This window comes from Anolis carolinensis, chromosome 2, assembly GCF_035594765.1.
Source record: "Anolis carolinensis isolate JA03-04 chromosome 2, rAnoCar3.1.pri, whole genome shotgun sequence".
Classification (NCBI taxonomy): Eukaryota; Metazoa; Chordata; class Lepidosauria; order Squamata; family Dactyloidae; genus Anolis; species Anolis carolinensis.
The window spans coordinates 108,785,885-108,807,255 of NC_085842.1; the positions used below are offsets into that span (position 1 = coordinate 108,785,885).

Consider the following 21,371-nt stretch of genomic DNA (forward strand, 5'->3'; position numbering starts at 1 on the left):
TCTGGTTTATAGTACTGAGTAATGATAAGTTATGCTCCGGGTAAGTTCTGTGGCAAACACAGTGACATTTTAGGTTGCAGACATATTAGGGAGCTTGGGACAAGTGTATTGTCTCCAGTCCTTCTTTCCGTCCACAGTAGAGGAATAATAATGTTGGCCAGCATCGTACTTTGTAAAACTCAGTTTTTAAAATTGCAGGGTTCAAAACAGGTATTTGAGGGGGCTGGGAAAACAACAGCAGTGCTAGATGCTTTCTTTTTTCATAAACTATGCAGACTCAGCAAATGTTGCCAGTTCCTGATCAGTGTTAATTCTGGTATATTTCCACATGCCTTCAATAATTTTTAAACGAATAAAGTAGAAATAGGATATTTGTTACTTTTCTAATAAAACTGTCTTCTGATTTTAAAATAACTTAATTGAATTTTAGTTAACTACTTGACTTAAAATTGCAGAGATGCCTGTGAGTCAAATTGATAATTCTGAACCCAAAAGGCACACATTATTTCATCATAATTATATTTTATATGGCATCATCACTGTGCATGGTGCTTCACAAATAAAAGAACAACAGAACAGTTCTCTGCTCTCAGGTTTACAATCTACAGTAATTGAGAACAGCAAAAGGGGTGGCATTGTGGGAGGGGATTAAGACAGAAGAACCTGTCTTTTCTTATCTCCCTCTGTAGCTGGGGCAGTGGCAGTTGGAGGGATGGTGGTCTTTCATCTGCCTCTGACCCTACTCATAATGGAGCTAGGTCTTCCTCTTCTGTTCCTCTGAGGCTAGATACTAGAGATACTGCCTTTGCTTCTCTCCCCCTGCAGCCAGGGCAGTGGCATTTGGGGTGGAGAGACTTTCATTTTTATGATGGAGCCGTGATGGAACTGGGCCTATCGTTTCTTCTTTGTTTTTTAGGTAATTTACATAAAAGACATCAATATACACTTCCCTGTGTACATGAGAAGAAAGGGGATACTTATTTCCAATGGTGGCCGCCATATATGTTCTTTTCAGTAGTGTTTATATTTAAAATAATATATATATTCTGCTAATCATGGTAACTTTTGAGTACTTCAAAAGAGCTCTATTAAAATAAATGAAAACCAGTTATATTTATAAAAGTATATATTATTTAGAGAGATTGGGATGAAAGGATTTTCCCTAACGAATACTAAAAGTCCAGGCTAACCAGGGAAGAAAATTTGCATTCAGACCAATAAAAGAAACAAATATGTCACACACTGCACCCTGGAATTCACCTTCAGTTTGTTTGGGTTTGGTAGGAGGGAATTAGACAAATTCATGGAAAACAATAAGTCTGTCCTTGATTTTTATCTGTGACAGCCCCATTTCTACAAGCTTGGATATTCATATAATCTGTTGGAAGACAAATGCAATTGCCACCCCCTCCATGCCTGGCTTGTGTGTAATTAAACAAAGGGCAAGGTAACATGTGGCCCTCAACATACTGGATTCTAACTCCCAGCATCCCTACCCAATGTGTTTAGGAATGATGGGAGATGTAGTGGGTAGGTTAGATATATTTGCTTAGATATATATAAGTATAACTGGTTGTTACCGGAAACCTGCAGATTCTTGTTCAGCTCTACTAAAGCCAAGCTTAATTATGTCAAAATACATTCTCAGTAATGGTACAACAGTGTTTGGTAATCACCTCCCAAGTAACTTATTTTTCCTCCTAAAAGTTTTATTGTGAGTTACACAATAAGCAAGAGTTGTGTCTGAAGAATTGCCAGCTAAGCTTCTTTTAGGCATTAGTTTAATTTTAGTCCATGTTATTGGACAAATGACTGCATTTTAAAGACTGTATTTATTTCAAAATGCAATAAAATATTGGGTAACTTTTTAAAAAACAGAGTTAAGATGCTAACCCACACTCCTTGTTTTGAACAGGCTCAGAAATTCTTGGCAAATCAGTTCGTATTATATTCTCTACGTTAGGAGTTTGCATATTTTTTGCAATTGGCTACATGTTGCTGCCACTATTTGCTTACTTCATCAGAGACTGGCGGATGCTGCTACTGGCTCTTACTTTACCTGGGGTGCTCTGCGTTCCACTGTGGTGGTGAGTTTAACTGTTCTGAAAGGTGCTCAGCTTCAGAAATGTCCCCTCTGTAGCTGGTATCCTTCAACTTACATTGTTGTGTAAACAGTTAGAATTTTACAGCTTTTTATTGCTGTGGATATTTTTTTCCCCCAGGCTGTTTTGTAAAACAGAAAAGAGCAGGGGGTTATCTTGGCCATTCAACATGCCCTTCTTAGATAAATTATCTTTTATTTTGAGCCCAACTGACAGCTGCTAATGTGATTGAGCATGTCATGTACTGGCTCTTCAGAACTACATAGAAATTCTTTCTGGGTTATCTTGTTCTTTAACCTTCAACTTTTGTAAAAGTGCCTTTTTTGCATCTTTATTATTGCTCGAAGAGATCACTTGTGAAGCTTTCCCTCTCTTCATCTTCTTCCACCCTACTTTCTCTGTGGATGCAACTTTATACATTATCCTGATAGATTAAAGTGGATAATGCAGGCATGTGGTTTTTTAAAAGGGCAGTTATGCAAAAGTAGTGTGATGAAATCTGCTTGAACCACTTTTTCCTTGTTTGGATCATACAAATTCATTTGAATACCTGCTATATCTTGGTTTGTGTTAGATCTACAGAACCATGTTTTGCATCTCTGGGATCCCTAGTGACCTAAATCACTGTTCATAAGATCACATGCAGTGGTTTCTTTACCAATGGCGGGTCTTAGTTTATGAGTGTTGGTAGCTGGACTAACCAAATGGGATGGGGTCTTCAACATGGTTCTCTCCAGTCTCAACATACAAGTGCCCTGTCCAGGTATAATGCACAAACATTTGTCATCTTCACAAACTCACTGGAGTATATAATGTTCCTTTTGTTGGGATTTCTATTTCTGTTTAATGGCAAATAGTTCAACTATGATGGTTTTCCCCCCATCCATACAGATGGTGTGCTGAAAATACCATTTCTCCCCTCACAACAAGAAATGTATTTTTCTCTGCCTGTACTGAGACATCTGTATTTTAGAAGTCTAAATCAGGGCACACAACTCAAATATTTCTGAAGAAAATTTTTAACCCTTTTATGAACTTGAGACCATATCTTTTTCCTGATAATATATTTTTCTTTCTCCATATTCCATCTCTTTGTTTCTATCCCTGATTTCTATCTTTGCAGTACTATACAGGCAGTCCCTAAGTTATGAACAAGATAGGTTCTGTAGGTTTGTTCTTACATTGAATTTGTATATAAGTTGAAACAGGTACTTCCTAAAATGTTACTCCAGCCATATATATACAGCTTTGAATGACAAATACCCCTGTCGTATTTGTTTTGCTGTCTGTGTCCTGTTCAAAAGATTTTACCTCACTTTCTGTCCCTGTGATAATTGGATTTTGAAAAATTTGGCTTGCTGTGGAAACAAGGATTGGTGATAAAGCTTCAATGGAGTTATATTTTTCCCATGATAACTCTTTTAGGAGTGAATTTATCTTTTTAGGAGTGGATTTCTCTCACTTCCTGTTGTCTCACCCTCGTTCATAACCATAACTCATTTGTAAGTTGGATGTTTGTCATTCGGGGACTGTCTGTAGATGGCAATAGCTTTCTTTGAATCTCATTCTCTCCGTTCACTCCATAGTTAACACTACCATTTCGTTTATCTTTCTATATTCCACAATGCATGCTTCCTGTCCCCCCCCCCCTTTTTTTTTGCACTATATCTGAATTCCCTTCCTTTTTTATTGCCTACCCAGCAGTTTCACATCATACTGAAAGCATGGAGAAACATTTGGCACTCTAGCTATTTTGTGCTATGATCCTGTCCCCAAACTGGAACAGCCAAACTTCTAGAAAACATCCTTCTTTTCTTCACCCCAGGTATCTTGGCCTGCCACCTCTGTTTCTTTGCTCTTACATAAAGCTTGCTTTTTGGTTTGTCTCAACACGCATGCATACACACTGATATAGAATCCCATTCTTTTTGTTGAACATAAGATATGCCTTCACTTTCTGACAAATTCATACAGTGATAGTGCCTTCAGATTTTAAACATGACTGGCTGGTTTGAAGAAATAATTCATATTTTGTCATGTGCCTCTGTCAAATGCAAGGCCCGTGGTCCAAATCCAGCCTGCTACATCATTTTATGTAGCCTGTGATGCTTTCAATGCCAGGGCAACATAGTTACATTTACTGTATACAGTCTTAAAATTACAAATAGCCCTTTGAAGGCAACCATAAGGCTGATGTAGCTCTTGGTGAAAATGCATTTGAAACCCCTATCTTAAGGAAGAGGAGGAAAAAAGCATACCTGCCACATATTAGAGACGTTGTACCACTGTAACCATTCTTTTGATGATTTTCTGTGGGCTTTAGATAGTTCCACAAAATGGTAGAAAGGGGACAGAAATAAGAGTGTTGTAAAATTTCCTTAGTTATCCTCATAAGCCTGTGGTTTTGACGTTGTGCATCATGTATTCTGCATTGGGAAGTTACAGTTTTGTTTTTAAAGTGGTGTCAGTTTAAATTAATGGGTTACAACATGAAGCTAACACCAAATGTGGAATCCCAGTACTACCCTTAAGGTGTCTTTATTTCACTTAAAAATTGAAGGGCTTTCTATTATAAATATTTTTCTTGTAAAGATGTATCTAATATAATATGAATGCACATGGAATCTGTGCCTTTTGAAGATGTGTTTAAGAATCCAATCGTCAATTAAAAATATGAACACTTATTCTTTCTGGCTTAGGTCATTTCATTCTGTGGGAATACATGGCTCAATTGTCCTACAGCGAGTCAGTATGGTGTAGTGATTTGGATGCTAAATTACAATAGAGACCAGGGTTTTAATACCCTCTTTAGCCATGGAAACCATGGGCTGACTTTGGGCAAATCATTCTCTCTCTCTCCCAGCCTTAGAGGAACATAAAAACAACACTCCTCTGAACAAATCTTGCCAAGCAAACTGTCATAACTTCACCTCAGGGTTGCCATAAATTAGAAATGGCATACTACCACAACATTTTCCTCCAACTGCTTCACTCCCACAAAAATCAATCAATTCCCTCCTTTGTCTGATGAAATCAATAGGTGTTTTACCATTGGTTTTCAATCTGTGCTTTCTACTTTTCTAGTCAATTTTTCAGAATAGAATTACAAGACATACATCAGAAATAACAGATATTAGAAATGTGCCTTGAGGCTGACCTGATTTTTTAAACTGCCCCCGTGTTTTAGTTATTAATCTGCATGCATAGACATGCATTCTGTATCCTAGAATTGTGTATTCATGGATTAGTCACCCACAGTTTGAAAATATTTCCCCAAAATTACCAAAATCAAACCTTGATTTTTCCATTTAATGTAAGAGACACTATTTTCCGCACCATTGTATATAGTGTTTAGTATCCATAAGGGGTTCTGAAACCAAACCCTAGCGGATACCAAGAGTCTACTGTACAGGTGTTGTTGAAAGCCTTTGACAACACAGTCTACTGTACTTTCTATCAAAGCCCTACTCAACTCCATGTGTAGTTTTTTCTGTGTAAGTTACACCTTGAAACCTTTCCACTTTCCCTTTACTATCTCTCTTTTCCACTCTTTAAGTTTTCCTTGCGTGTTTCCTGCCCTTTGCTCCTTTACATTCTTTATTTCCTTCTTTATTTCCTTCTTTATTCCTCCTGATTTTCCTCATACCAAACAGATGTTGATATGATCCAGCAGCTATGGGTTAAAGGGTGACCTGTTTTTTGCATAAGTTGTCAGGGAGATTTAGGAAACCACACACAAAAAGGTAAGTGTTGTTATCCCAGAGCTAGGAACATACAATAGTGTAGAAGATTGTATGGTGAAAATCAGCTGGGATCTTTGCTATTAGAGTGTTTCCAACGTCTTAGCCTTGAAGCTTTGTATAGATCACAACAAATGAGGAGTATTTACATCTTTGCAAAGTGATTTCTTCATAGGGAGCCACAGAATGGAGGCCAAAAATGAGAGACAAATGTTCATCAGTATTAAGCAGTCCAGGAGAAAGGAAATTAATGCCTTATTTGGGCTGAATAACAATAGTATTAGAGTAAAAGAGCCTACCCTTTTATTTAGTTTTTTGAGTTCTTCCTACATGTTGTTTCCAGTTAATACATGCAACAATGTTCATACAACTTTTTTCTCCTCCCTTAGCTGCTCTCAATTAGTTTAATTCTGACCTACAGTTGCACTCATTAACTTTATGCCTTTAAAAAAATTAAAACCAATTAAGCAAATACGTCTTTAACTCATGACTGGCTGTTTATATGGTATCACTTACAACAGGGGGAAAAAAGATTCCAGATCAAAAATTGTATTGATATGCCTTTGCCTTAGAACGTGGGGACTGGCCAAAGATTGTCTGCTTTGTAAAATAAACTATTTGATAAATCATTGCTCATCCATGTCCTTATTATATGGTAAAATTGCTTTCTTCGAGAATAATATCCCTTTATAGAGAATATGTAGTTTTTGTAAAGAAACAGAAGGGGCATCCTCTATCTATATGGTAGGATGTCTCACCACACCCAGTGTAACCTGCCTTCTAGAGTGATGGGTGTTGTAATCCAAAACTTTAGCCATATCAATTCTGCTCTTGATAAATGAGCTCTCAACATACCAGGCCATTATAGGAAATAGGCCCATTGTATATGCCTCATATTCCTGCATTGCCTCCTCTCCTTCGTATAGTTAATGAACTAAAATTCATAGTTGGTGAAATAGCAACTGGACAGTCCTGGAAGACAAAGGAGAAGAACAAGAAAAGTTGGGTCTCTATAGTATTCTTTTTGAAGAAAAAATGTAAGGGCCATAAAACCAGATTTTATATTGAGTTATTGAAAAGTTGATACTACTTAAACACCATTGATATCTAAACATAAAATTATTTCAAAATGTATTGGTTACTGTTCACAGCCACTTGTCATCTTTTTCAAGTGAAAATGTCAATATTCTTCTGCAAATGTATGCTCATCTGTTGGGAGTAAAACCCACTGAGCTTAGTGAGATCTGCCTCTTGGTGAACACACATAGTCTTTCAGTTTTCAGTAAATGTTCCTAATACTGTTGCATATGTCTTACTGTTCTCTGCTTTCAATGCTCCTTTGACTGGAAGATAGTATAATCTATAAAAGATGAAGCATGCTGGTTTTCAAATTCTGATAGAAAATATGATTACAATAAGACACTTAACAAAAGCCTCTGGTCTCATTTGAGATCAGAGTGTACTTGGGAAAAAATAGATAACAAAAATAACTTATTTCATGTTTTCTGCACAAGGTGCTCAGATTTCGAAAAAGATTATACAATGCCATCTTCTGCTACCCAGTTTTATACATGGGGTTTTGTGTGAGCTAATGAAACATTTTTTGAACTTGCAAAGGTTCAGTGGTGCAGCATTCTGTCACTGTTATTGGGCTAATTAATAATCCAAAGAGCAGTATGTAAGAAGCAACTCTTCTTTGGTCCAGGTCTAATAAAACCTTACTGTGCCTTGTGTTAGGTTGGCTGCTCTTTTGTACTAATGCCATGGTGCCTATGACCTTAGCAGCTGTAGAGCAGTAGTACTAGTGCTGGAAACAAATACAGCCAATTTAGAAAGAAAGAAAAAACATTCTGTAAACAACATTTATTGTAATAAAAATATTATTTTTGCTGGCAAACTTTGGAATAAATTTGGAAGTCTAAATAAAATCCTGGCATTTTGACATGGGCTTTTTATATTCTTAGTCTCATTCTCTAAAAAAATGAATGTGTATATTTATCTCCTAATCTTATCACCAAATAGACACACAAGTCTTTCAATACACATCCATTTATATAATTCCTGAGATATTTTTTCTGGAAGTAGACATTATTTCCCCATTCAAGAAAAAAATCGAAAGGGAGAATCAATGTTTTTAGATGAATAATACACACAGGGATGTTTGAATTTTGCCTGGGAAACCATCATGTCCACAAGATGGCACTGTAAATATTTCCACTGGATGTTATAAACCAGACTTTTGCTCTATTTAAATGACATTTTTCCAAAACTTGGAAGTGCTGTGTTGCTTGTAATATTTTATCATATATTTTATCTTTTGGGTCCCACATAGCATTTAATGTTTTTATGTTTCATGCTACTTTAAGCGATGCCTTGGAAAGGTTAAAGTAAACTCTTCTTCTAAATTGGAACTGATGAAGGCACAAAATATACCATAGTTGTTTATGAAAGTAAAATTCAGTAAAAATATTTTAGTAGACACTATTAGCAAACATTTTAATTGATACTGTTATTAGTAGATAGTAATATTTTAGTATGTACTATTTACAGACTACACATTCATTTATATGGTACCATGCTATGTACTGATGCTAGATGGAGCCCAACATCATACTAGACGTCTTATATGGATATGGCATTAGTTGTGATTGACTCTACTTCAAAATTGCTACATTCTTCAACATTCTCACTGAAACAAAAGTTTCTTGACCTCATTGTTATTAACACTGAAGCAACTGTGTTTTCAAATTAGACTATATATTGTACTTGAAACTACATGGCTTTACCTACTTAATATGACTACTTTACTTCTAAAGCCCTGATGTGTTCCATCTTGTTGCTGAAGAAGAGCATCAAAATAAACAAGCAACATTTTAATTCTTTATTTTTTAAACTCTGGTGCACTTATCCTAATACACATATGCATTCATAAGGAAATACTTATAGCCCATCTATTCCACTTCAGCAGGCTTACCCACTTGGATAAATGTTGAACATATGTTTCTACATCAAGGCCTAACTAGATGGGACAAGCACACATTTTATTCATGGCTGCCCTGAGCTTACAATAACAGGTTACATGCTTGGAAGCAATGAGGCACAAAGGATAGTTATCTGCAAGTAGTTCCTTTTGGCAGTAAGGGACTGTAATGAAGCTGGATTTCAAAAGTAACACAATGCATAATAATTTACTTCACTAGTATCATAAGTAATAATTTCTGTTTATTTTTGAAGAGCACATTAATAGATTATACAGGCATTTTTCAATTTTTATGCCCCTCTTGATATTCAGCAATGGAAAAAAGCAGGAAAACAGTTAACACCACTACAAGTAATATAATAAGCTATTTTCCTAGCACTTCAACAAACCATGCCAATTAATTATTTCTCAAACACTATAAGAAATAAATGTAACAGATTGAAAATAACTTTCCAAGTTCTGGGATTGAGTAAAACCTTTCCTTTCTTCACTCATTTTTGTTGCTTCAAAGATTTTCGTTACACAAACCACAGAGCACTGGTGCACTGTAAGAACTTTATTTTGGGTGAATTTGTTGTCTGACCACTGCAACTTGGACCTAACCCCAAACTGCCTTAAATGATCAGTGTAGATGAGGCCACAGTCTGACCAACAGGCACAGTGAGCCACTGTGTACTAGAAGGAAAAGAGAGCTTTAAAATAAGGAAAATTAATCTCTTTGTACTCTCATGGTCCTTTTCATTAAAAAAATGAAACTCACTGCAGATGGTGACCTAGAGACCTTCTCTGTGATCAAAGCAGGCCTATGAGTAAAATGTGAGTGGTTTCCCTGATCGCACTTTCAGTGATCTTCAGACAACTAAGCAAGCAATCAACTTGTCTAAAACTATTCAGCCAACATGAAAGCTGCTGTGAAAATATCAAGCTTCATTATTTGAATTTTTTGCAGGATCATTCCTGAGTCTCCCCGTTGGTTGATTTCTCAAGGAAGATTTGAAGAAGCTGAAGTAATTATTCGGAAGGCTGCACAAAAAAATGGGATTCCAGCCCCAGCAGTAATCTTTGATTCCACAGAGGTAAATTTCATATTGAAGTGCTTGTGTGTCTCCGTGCCTTGGGTGTATTTGTCTGATGTTGTATAAAAGGGCTGGGAAAGTTTCTTTCCAAAACTGTCTGCCTTAGTCAGGCCACACCTGGAATACTGTGTCCAGTATTCTGGGCACCGCAGTTGAAGGGAGATGTTGACAAGCTGGAATGTGTCCAGAGGAGGGCGACTAAAATGATCAAGGGTATAGAGAACAAGCCCTATGAGGAGCGGCTTTAAGAGCTGGGCATGTTTAACCTGCAGAAGAGAAGGCTGAGAGGAGACATGATAGCCATGTATAAATATGTGAGGGGAAGTCATAGGGAGGAGGGAGCAAGCTTGTTTTCTGCTGCCCTGGAGATTAGGACGCAGAACAATGGCTTTAAAGTACGGGAAAGGAGATTCCACCTGAACATCAGGAAGAACTTCCTCACTGTGGGAGCTGTTTGGCAGTGGAATTCTCTGCCTCGGACTGTGGTGGAGGCTCCTTCTTTGGAGGCTTTTAAGCAGAGGCTGAATGGCCATCTGTCAGGGGTGCTTTGAATGCTATTTCCTGCTTCTTGGCAGGGGGTTGGACTGGATGGCCCATGAGGTCTCTTCGCTGGATCCCAGGTCGGCAGTTTGCAATAGCTTTTAGCATGTCATTACTTTAATTCTTCTTAAAGTTTATAGTAAACAGACTTCTGACGTAACAAATCACATCTTAGTAAATACAGTACACTCTCAGCACTGGAAACTAACATATGTCCATCTTTGGATCACGTGACTTAGTAGATATATATTACTAATATAGGACTATTAGTTTCCCTAAAGATAGTTTCAGAGTTCAGTTCTTCTGATATCATGGAGAAACCTTTAGATATTTAAACAAGTTAAAAAACAGTGCCTCATTTTTTTCCTTACATCAAGTACAGAATTGCAGTAATATTGTACTTACCTGTACCTCTTCCCCCAGTCTAGTCTACGATTAGCAGAGCACAGGAACAAACCATGTCATGAATAGCAGTCTGAGTTTTATTTAACTAAATTGCCTGCTCAAACTAGTTAGCTCAGATAAGTAAAATTTAGCAGATCATACTTTCTCAGCACCCAATACAATCTTGCTATTTTCAGATTCCCCACATAAGGGGAATCTTGTATCATTTCAGGTGGCATGGGACATGCTTGGAAATGTCAATCTGCTATCTATTTTGAGCTGGATCTATACTGCCATATAATCCAGTTTCAGAATGCAGATGAACTACATTGAACTGGATGATATGGCAGTATAGACTCCTATAATCTAGTTCAGTGCAGTTAATCTGCATTCTGAAACTGGATTATATGACAGTGTAGATCCATCTTTACTCTTTTGGAAAGTAACTTATCCAGCCCTATTATTAAAACACCAGACAAATAAAAACCTGAACTTTCCTTCCATTTCATTTCAATTTGCCAATTGTACAGCACAATTGCTGTGCAGTCTAAGCCTTTCTGTGGCATTATCACATCTTCAGTCTTGAGTGGGCCTACAATAAATCTATAAAGTAATCATACCTGTAGGCTTTACTATTTTGTGCTCTCTTGCTGTGTGTGTGTGTGTGTGTGTGTGTATCCATGCTCGCTGAGCCATTTCCACAATTTTATTGTGGGCTTCTCATCTTTCTGATACGTTTAGCAACTATTCTTAAAAGTTGCAGAACAGCTGTATGAGATTGTCAAATGCTTGGAGGGAGGAGGAGGTTTCTGATTATTTTTTCCTCTTGGTCACATCAGTTTTCTATCATTTGTTTTCAAAAGAGACTTTAGTATCTACTAGAATTATGAGAGTTTTCCATTTGCATAATGTGAGAAATACGATGTTTTCTTAAGTGAACATTCAAGTACCAAATTCCATCAAACTTTTCTATGGCAATCAACACACGTGTACAGTTGCTACAGTACTTTATAATGGCTTGGGGTTTAAATTCATGGCATACTCCAGCTTCTATAACATTGAAACAACCTCATCCCTTTAACACCAAAATAAGCTGATAGAAAAAAATGTGGCCCTTGCATCAAGCCTGCAATTTTTTCTCTCTGCCTCTTTTGGTGTTAAAGAGTTGGGGGGGGGGGTGCTGTGGGAAGCTGTAGAGTACAGATGTATTCATCCTACAAGTGATATGGGGTGTATGTATAGCTGGCACTGTCTGCACCCCTTCCCCCAGTATGTCCAAAGGCTACTGATACATATTCTCAGCTTTTCCCAAGACTAAGTGTTACACTGATTCCCTTTAGGAGTTGTGGTGCAACACATCTGGGAAGCAGGAAGTTGGGAAGGATGCAGTAGGTTGGCCCTAGAGGCTGACGAACTCAATGTGTTTTGGGAGGTCCCAGGGATTTTCTTATGGGTTCCACTGGCAGTCATTCTAAGGCTCCGATGGCTAACAATACAGACCTCAATCTGTACATCCAGTAACAAATGATGTTAGATTGACATTCCTGCACAAGCTTCACAGCTACAGAAAGTTGGAGCGCAAACAGATGATTGGAGGCAAGTTTCAGCTGGTGATGAAAACTCTTTCTGGACAAGCAGAGAATGTGAGATCGCCCATAAGCACTCCAGAACACTCCTTCTCACGAGGGGACTGTGGAAATCTTAGCAATCAAGAGCAGGTTGAGTGTTGAGGTGCTCCAGGATAAACCTCAGGCCCAAGTGGCATTTTTAACATGGAATGGGGCAAATTCTCTTCAAAAGAGAAAAAAAATCATTTGAAAAAAAACGTAAGTTGCAATTTACTTACAGGAAACACATATTAGAAAAAAAGAAAACTGAATACTTTTAAAATAAATGTTTAGACAAAGAGTAATTTTGAATATAAACCCACTACAATATTCAGAATTGATGTTAACTTATGAACCCTACGGATGTACTAGAATGGAGATTACCATGCAGGGAATTAGGACTTCGTTGATGGAAATCTATTCCCAAAATCATAATAAATCAACATTTTATCAGCTTTTTGATTTTTCAAATGAAAAGTCAAGTCTCATAGGAGTTTGGAATTGGATAGTTTCTCACAAAAAAGGCCGAACTTTGAGAACAATATTACAATTTTGTGAGACACGTTATCAGGTTTTTTTATTTATAACTTAATGAACAAGATAGAACTTGTTGATACATTGAGATACAAAAATAATGATTCTATAGACTTTACTTATTTTTCTGAAAGAGATAGATGTGGTTTGGACTTCTAAAGCATTAGCTACTAAAGTCTACAAAGTGGCAGTATTACCAAAGACTTTCTCAAATCATAACCCGGTGATGATTTGAAAGATAAAAAATGTGCTTTTGAATGGAGACTAAGTGACATATTGTTTAAAAAAGGAAAAAGTATTACAAAAATTTTGGGAATAATTTTAATAAAGATACAGAGGGTGAGGGTGTTTCATTCAACATCATTCTGAACATAAAAAGAAGAAGCAAGAGAAAATGAGTTTGATTCTGGATAAGATAAAAAGAAAGGAAGAAGGATGAAATCTCCATAAAACACAATTATTAGGTCCCAAGTTAAGATTTTACAGAGGCAGTTACCTATGCTAATAGTGAGAGAGATGGAAATACAAATAAATTATGTGAAACAAAAAAATTGAATTTGCAAGTAAATTGGGAAATTGGTTGGCATATATCTTGTGAAAATAAAAAAAATATTTAAGTTACAAGAAGGAAGTGCTGTAATAACAGACAATACAAATATACAAAAGGTGTTTCATCAATATTATTCCTTATAGATAGATTTTTTTTGGTGAGAGTGTATAAATATTTACCTAAGCAGATGTTAGCAAATATTATAGGCATATTTTGAATGGTCCTATAGAAGTAAAGGAAGTTTGTGATATCATTAAAAAGACCAAAACATGAAACAGATGGTTTACAGGTTCTTTACATAAATTTTATCCAGGAATTGCATATGTTGGGTAAAGACAAATATCTTCTGAAACAAGAAAAATTGGGTCAATTATTTACAACATATAACTATAAGAAAAAAAAATTGGAGTACTGTTCTGTGTGAATAAAACATTGGAACCGGAAAAAATAAATGGAGACCATGAGGGTAGAATATTAATAAAGTTAAATTTCAATCTAAACAGGTCTTATTAGTGAGGATTAATGCACTGAATGTTAAACATATTTTATAAGAAATTAGCAACTGTCTTGGCAGGATATTTATTTATTTATTTATTTATTTGCAGTATTTATATTCCGCCCTTTTCACCCTGAAGGGAACTCAGTGCAGATCACAATGTACATATACATGGCAGACATTCAGTGCCATTAGACATACGAAGACAGAGACACAGAGGCAATTTAACATTTCCAGCTTCCTGCTTCATAAAACATCATCTAAAATTGATTACATTTTTATAACGAAGAAGCTAGCCATTAATAACAAAAAGGTGGCAATATTACTAAGGATGTTCTCTGATCATAATCTGGTTTTGCTAAAATTAAAGAGGGTACAGTGGGAAAAGAAATTGTGGAGAATAAATGACTATATTTTGAAAGACTCCAAAATCATATAAAAGATTGGGAGAGGGATACAAAATTATTTAAAAGAAAACCTACAGGATGACATAGACAAAAAGATTGTTTGGGATGCAGGGAAAGCGGTTATAAGAGGCCTACTGATTCAACAAAATTCTATTCGGTTCAAAAGGAGAAAACAAAAACAAAATGCAATTAGAGATCCTAACTAAAATTAGAGACAAAGAAAAATAATTAGAAAACAACAAATTAGATAATAAAAAGAATATACAACAAGAGTTGGCCGATTTGAAAAAACAATATAAATTGATAATTTTGAACTAACTGGAAAGGAAAATTATGTATAACAGACACAGATTTTTTTTGAAAATGCTAATAAATCAGGGAAACTATCAAGGTGGCAACTAAAAGCAGCAACTAATTGTAAAATTAAAGAATAAAAAAAGAAATGATTATGGAGATGCAGCATATCTATAAGACATTTGAGGAGTATTATAGACATTTATATAAAGATAGTCAAACTCCAAAAAGACAGATCAATATTTGGAGGAATTTAACCTCACAAAACTTTCAGAGGAAATGAAGGCAGGATTACATAAACAAATTACATTGGAGGAGTTAGGTAAAATAATTGATAAGACTAAAATAAATAAAGCCCCTGGCTCAGATGGGTTTTCTGCTACATACTATAAAATATATACAGAAGAACTTCAGTTATTCTTTCAGTAATGAACCAAGTGCTTCATAAAGGAGAATTCGTGGGCAGATGCTACCATAGTTTTCATCCTTAAACAGGATAGAGACACGGAGCAGGTAAAAAACTAGATCAATGTTGCTATTAAATTGTGATTGTAAATTATTTGGAGAAATTTTTACAAGCAGATTAATTAATTCTAGTGATAATTTTCCATAAAGATCAAGTAGGGTTTCTTCCCGGAAGACAGCTAAATCATAATGTAAGAACAGGTGGCTTAACAAGACCCCAATAGAGATATTACTAATAGAAATAATAATTTATACAAAAATAAAGGTTTTAAAAGACCTGGAAAGATGGTGAAGAATCAAACTAACTTGGATGGGGAGAATAGCTGTGATTTAAATGATAGTATTACAAAAATATTGTTCTTCTTTCAAAATCTACAACTATTTAAGAGAGTGAAGGTCTTTATACAATGGAGATGGGATTTGGTCCAATTCGTATGAAATGGGGAAAAGGATAAAACTGCATACAGGAACTTAATAGATGCTAAAGACTGGGATCTTAGTGCCCCCAGATCTTAGGTATTACCAAGGCTTTAACCAGAGGAGGAATTTAAAATTTTACCACCACCACCACCATCCCAGAAATGTGTCAGGCTAAAAAAAACCAAAAAAAAACAAACAAACCCTGGTTTACTCATAAATTGGTTAACCAGTTAAAATTCATAAGTAAAACAGGTTTGGGGGAGGTTGAACCCTTAATCCCCCCTTGCTATGGCCCTGGGTATTACTGTGAAGTGGCAGGCTTTAACTGGATAAAGAAATGCATCAGAATAGCTAATTGTGCTTTATTTAATTTAGAAGGATACAACTTAAGATTCGGATGGCATGCATATTTATGGTACAAAAAAGAAAAGGTCAATAAATATTTTAATAGACACATTATAAGAGCCAGCCTTCTTTCAATTTGAAAGAGATACAAGGCAAGGATGAAGCAAAAATGACTCTATAGCTGCAACTTCTTGAATAAGTGCTAAATCCAGCATTTAATGAGGAAAAGAGAACCTATAGGGAGTACAAAAGCAAAGAAAAAGGGGAATAGAAAGTAAAAAAGAGAGAAGAATTGGGGATAAATGGCTGGTTTCCTTACTTCCATCTACATGACAGATTTATGAAAGATGATATAGGTTTTCCCCAAGGATAATCAGAACTGGAGAACATTTTGGAAAAGGGGAATGAAGGACTAATTTCCAGACTATACAAATACAATTTAGAAGACAATCGAATAAAAGCAGTCATGGGCTGAAGACCTAAGGAAAAATACTGATTTGGAAAAATTGGAATATTTATGGAAAAGAGGTTTGAAATTTTCGATAGCTGAGTCCATTAGAGAAAATATGTATAAAATATTCTGTAGAAATCATATAACTCCCAAATTGATAAGCAAAATAGATAAATCCAATTGGGAGGATGCTGGAGATGCAAAATACACAGAGGCGGTCCAACCATAAGGCGAAATAGGCATTTGCCTGTGGCGCCATCGTCCTGGGAGGAGGGCACCACTCTCCACCTCCTTCTCTTTCGGGCCTTCCAGCGGCCGCGCTGGGCCTTCCAGCCAGCGCAGACCCACCTTCGCACCACGCAAGCCCACCTTTGGGGCCTTCAGAGATTGTGAGGTCTGTAGGAACTTGGAAGCTAGGTATGTGGGGTTTATATATCTGTAGAAGGTCCAGGGTGGGAGAAAGAACTTTTCTTTGAAGCAGGTGTGAATGTTGTAATTAATCACCTTGATTAGCATTTAATGGCCCTGTGGCTTCAAGGCCTGGCTTCTTCTTGCCTGGGAGAATCTTTTTTTGGGAGGAGTTCGCTGTCCCTGATTGTTTACTGTCTGGATTTCTTCTGTTTTCAGAGTGTTGTTCTTTATTTATTGTCCTGATTTTAGAGGTTTTTTTTTTTTAATACTGAGGGCTATCTGGGTTATCTAAGTCCACACTGCCCTATATCCCTGTTCAATGTTTAGTGCTAAATTTGCAAATATAGTAATCCCTACATAACATTACCATGTATTGAACTGCTTTTTCTATTGATTTGTTGTAAAACATGATGTTTTGATGCTTAATTTTTAAAATCATAATGTAATTTGATGTTTTATAGGCTTTTCCTTTATACTTCCTTATTATCCAACATTTTCGCTTATCCAACGCTTTTATTTTTCAGTGATTGGTTTGGGGGGCGCCAAAATTCTGTTCGCCTACACTTGAAAAATACCTAGGGCCGGCTCTGAAAATACATAAAGGTACCTTCCTCCACACTTGGTGGACCTGTAGGCTGGTACAAACTTTCTGGGAAAAGATAAGCAAGGAAACAAAATAATTACTAAAAAGGTTAAGAAAAACCAAGAAATGTGCCTTTTAGGTTTATTTGGTGAAAAAAAATAGTAAAGAAGGCATAGAAATTTGCCAATACAGTTTTATAGCTGCAAGATTAATAATAGCAAAATCATGGAAGGTGAAAAAAGAGCTGTTTATAAAGGACTGAAGAGGGAAATTGTTAGGCTATATCCAAATGGCCAAACTATCCGGTGGCATTAGAGGAGGAAATAATTAAGACTGTTAGAAAATGGAGGCTTGCATTTAAATATTCAGAAAGAAAGACAAAGGTAGACTTTAAAATAGCAAGGGGAAGTTATTAACATAAAGATAAGAGTAGTTTTTTATGAGATATTAGTTTCACATTGAGTGGTGTCGGAAGTCATGGTGATGGTTCACGGGTGGGGGAGTGAGTGTGGTACAAATGTATTTGTATTATGTGTATCTGATGTATTTCTTTTTTCTTTTACATTTTGTATACCACCTTTACACAATAAAAATTTAACAAAAAATAAATGTTTTGAGGATTAACTTCTGTTACCTTTGGAACAAACTGTGAACACTGTGTCATTGTGAACGACCATGAGGATCCAGATGGACCTACCACTAAGACTTTGTCCTTGGAAGACAATTGAACTCAGCCACGAGGGAGCACCTGTGAAGATGACTATTTTACAAACGATTCCTGGTGGTTGTCAAGAGCCTAATATACCATTAATATACAAGGAGCACCAATAAGAAATTATAGAAAGAAAGGAATCTGTTGTATATTTTGGAGAGAAAAGGACAAATAACTATATATACATATAACCATCAAAAGGAAGATCAAAAGTCACTTTTTTCTTCTTTTTTCTAGTCTTCTAATTTTTCTTTTTTTCTGTGTTTTTTAAATTTTTTGTATTTCAGTTTCCTGTCTTTTCTCTTTTTAAAATATTTGTACTTCTTAAAATATTTCCAAAAGAAATAAAGCAATTTTTAATAAAAATGTTCCTTGATGTACTTCTAATTTCATGCTGGCTATCTAAGGAGCTCAGGGTCATGAAATGACATGGTTGATGATTACAACTGATATCAAGAAAAAACTTGAATGTGGCCAGACACAGGTAAGAATCTATCTTCAGTATTACTCTGTGGTAGTAATGGTGGTGAAGAAATCTTTTCCATTGTGCCCAGCAGAATTTTTCAGGTGATAAACAGTTTTCTTAGTATAAGCTTCAGTGTGCAGGCGATAAACTTTAGTGTATTGTTGTTATCCGTGTGCTGTACATTTGTAGGTAAAGTATTTTTGTCTGTTCAAATTCAGATACTGTAGTTTTGGCATAATAATAAATTATTATTTATGACTGGCCCATTGTCAAATTTCATCTCTTTTCCACTGCATATGAACAGTCCCACTAAAAGCAGAATAAACAGATGGCTATGGTGATATTATTATTATTATTATTATTATTATTATTATTATTTATGTATTTGTGTCAATAATAATAATAATAGTGTAGCCATCTGTTTATTCTGCTTTTAGTGGGACTGTTCATATGCAGTGGAAAAGAGATGAAATTTGACAATGGGTCAGTCAAAAAATGTGACTATATAAAATGGTGAAAAGCCACAGGGAGAAACATTCAAAGCAAAAATATGATTGTGTTTGAGCAGTCTTCTTAGCAGTACATTGGTGAGTTCCTTGGAACAAACAACAGCTTTTTCAGAGCTTCGATTTTCTTGGACTTCCAGTTTAATCAAAATCTTCCCAAACTTTAGTTTTGACATTGGGTATCCAGAAAGTGTAAGTTTTAAAAATATTTTCATGTTGTTTTCTTCCCGCTCCCCGAAAGGTGCAGGATTTGAAGAACAGGCAGCAGAAAGGCATGCTTCTTGACTTGTTCAGGACCCCAAATATTGCCGTTATCACAGTCATGTCACTTTTCTTGTGGTAAGTATATCTGAGACCCTATTGTATCTAAGGAGCAAGGGCATATCTGATATAGGTATAACTGCAGCACACACTAGATAAGCTATAGCCCCTGTTTTACAACATCGTATCAGACTCCAGCAGAACACCCCAATCTATGAATTAAATGGCTCATAAAGTACATAAATAGCAGGCTGTGGATTATTAAGCACATAGTTAAGTTATCTGCATCAGTAGAAACATTTATGTGAAAATTAAATGGAATGGGGGAATTTCATGTATTTGAACGAAAGTATTGCAACAACAAAGACCTCTGGGTCTTTGCTAATAGGTTGAACCAACCTCTTTTAACGGGTTGAAAAAAAGTTTAATTTTAAACAAAAGAAAATGGTGGCAGATAAAATGAGCTTTTAAAATACATTAAAGGGTCAGCCTATAAAAATATTTCCAATCACAAAGGTCGAATGAAATCATCATAATGGGGACAGATGGATTTCAGGTTTTAAATTGTTGATGTTGTTTTTTGCTGTTTTATGTGGTCATAATGTTGTTAACTTTACTGGATCAAGGTTTTAATCTATTGATTGGGCTTGTCCCCATGTGAGCCGCCCCGAGTCCCTTTCAGGATGATGGAGGCAGGATAAAAAATAAAATTATTATTATATTCTTGAGCCAGGAACATCTATCATCTAATAATTTTATCTTCCCTGTGACTGCCTTTTGCTTAAGTGTATAACTTTCCTACTAAACATTACATTTACATGAGTATTATATAGCAACAAAGGATATATTTCTTTGATATCCAGCTATAATTGAGAAATAGATTGTTGCTAAAGCCTTGTTTCCCCCCAGCAATAGGATGCTAGTATCACATCTGTGAAGGCCTCATCCACCAAACTCAGAACATCCATCAGGCAGATATACATGTGAAAATGAAACATACATAATAGTCCTCACATCCCTCCAAACTTATCTTTTAGGAAGCTGTAATAAATGAAAGCATTTCACACCTGCAGTCATAACAAACACTGACACTGCATTGAACATAACAATGAATTATAAGCAGAAGGTTCAGATAAAGGAGTGTCTAGTACACATTACGTATCTTCTTTCTATTAAAGTCATCACAGCAGATCTGGAACAACACAAAGACACCATAGTTGATTATCAGTTCACATCTTTATATATATATAAATGTAATGGACTGGGGGCCTAGAAGTAAGCAACAAAACTAAACGCCCCAGAACCACGAAACTTGGCAAACAACCTACATCCTTGCCCCTAGGTTCCGACAACAAAAAGAAAAGAAAAATAAAGGGAAAAATTAGAGGGAGAGGAATAATTGTTTTTATACAATTGCTGCCAGTTAGAAGGCTAAGCTCTGCCCACTTGGTCTTCTGCCAGTTAGAAGGCTAAGCTCCGCCCACTTGGTCTCCTAGCAACCCTCTCAGCCCAGGGCCTCTTCAACCAGGCTTCTTTCACACTGCCTATAAAATACAGATTATCTGATTTGAACTGGATTATATGGCAGTGTAGACTCAAGGCCCATCCTCACATCTATATAACCCATTTAGAATCTTATATTATCTGCTTGGAACTGGATTATCTTCAAACCACACTGCCATATAATCCACTTCAGTGTGCATTTTATCCAGCTGTGTAGAAGGGGCCTTATATAATCCAGATCTAAGCAGATAATGTAAGATTATAAATATACAGTAGAATCTCACTTATCCAACATAAACAGGCCGGCAGAACGTTGGATAAGTGAATATGTTGGATAATAAGGGATTCAGGAAAAGCCTATTAAACATCAAATTAGGTAATCATTATACAAATTAAGCACCAAAACATCATGTTATACAACAAATTTGACAGAAAAAAATAGTTCAATGTGCAGTAATCCTATGTGGTAATTACTGTATTTACAAATTTACCACCAAAATATCACAATGAATTTAAAACATTGACTACAAAAACATTG

The 21,371-nt window shown here is 36.0% G+C and overlaps 1 protein-coding gene across 1 annotated transcript in view; it reads left to right on the forward strand.

Moving 5' to 3' along the window:
- The window catches only part of slc22a4 (solute carrier family 22 member 4), a 75,610-nt gene that overhangs the window by 44,350 nt on the left and 9,889 nt on the right, over positions 1 to 21,371 (forward strand). The window contains exons 4-6 of the mRNA XM_003217390.4: positions 1,916 to 2,087; positions 9,772 to 9,898; positions 19,311 to 19,408. Of these exons, the coding sequence (XP_003217438.2) occupies positions 1,916 to 2,087; positions 9,772 to 9,898; positions 19,311 to 19,408 (397 nt within the window). The remainder of the gene's footprint in view (positions 1 to 1,915; positions 2,088 to 9,771; positions 9,899 to 19,310; positions 19,409 to 21,371) is intronic.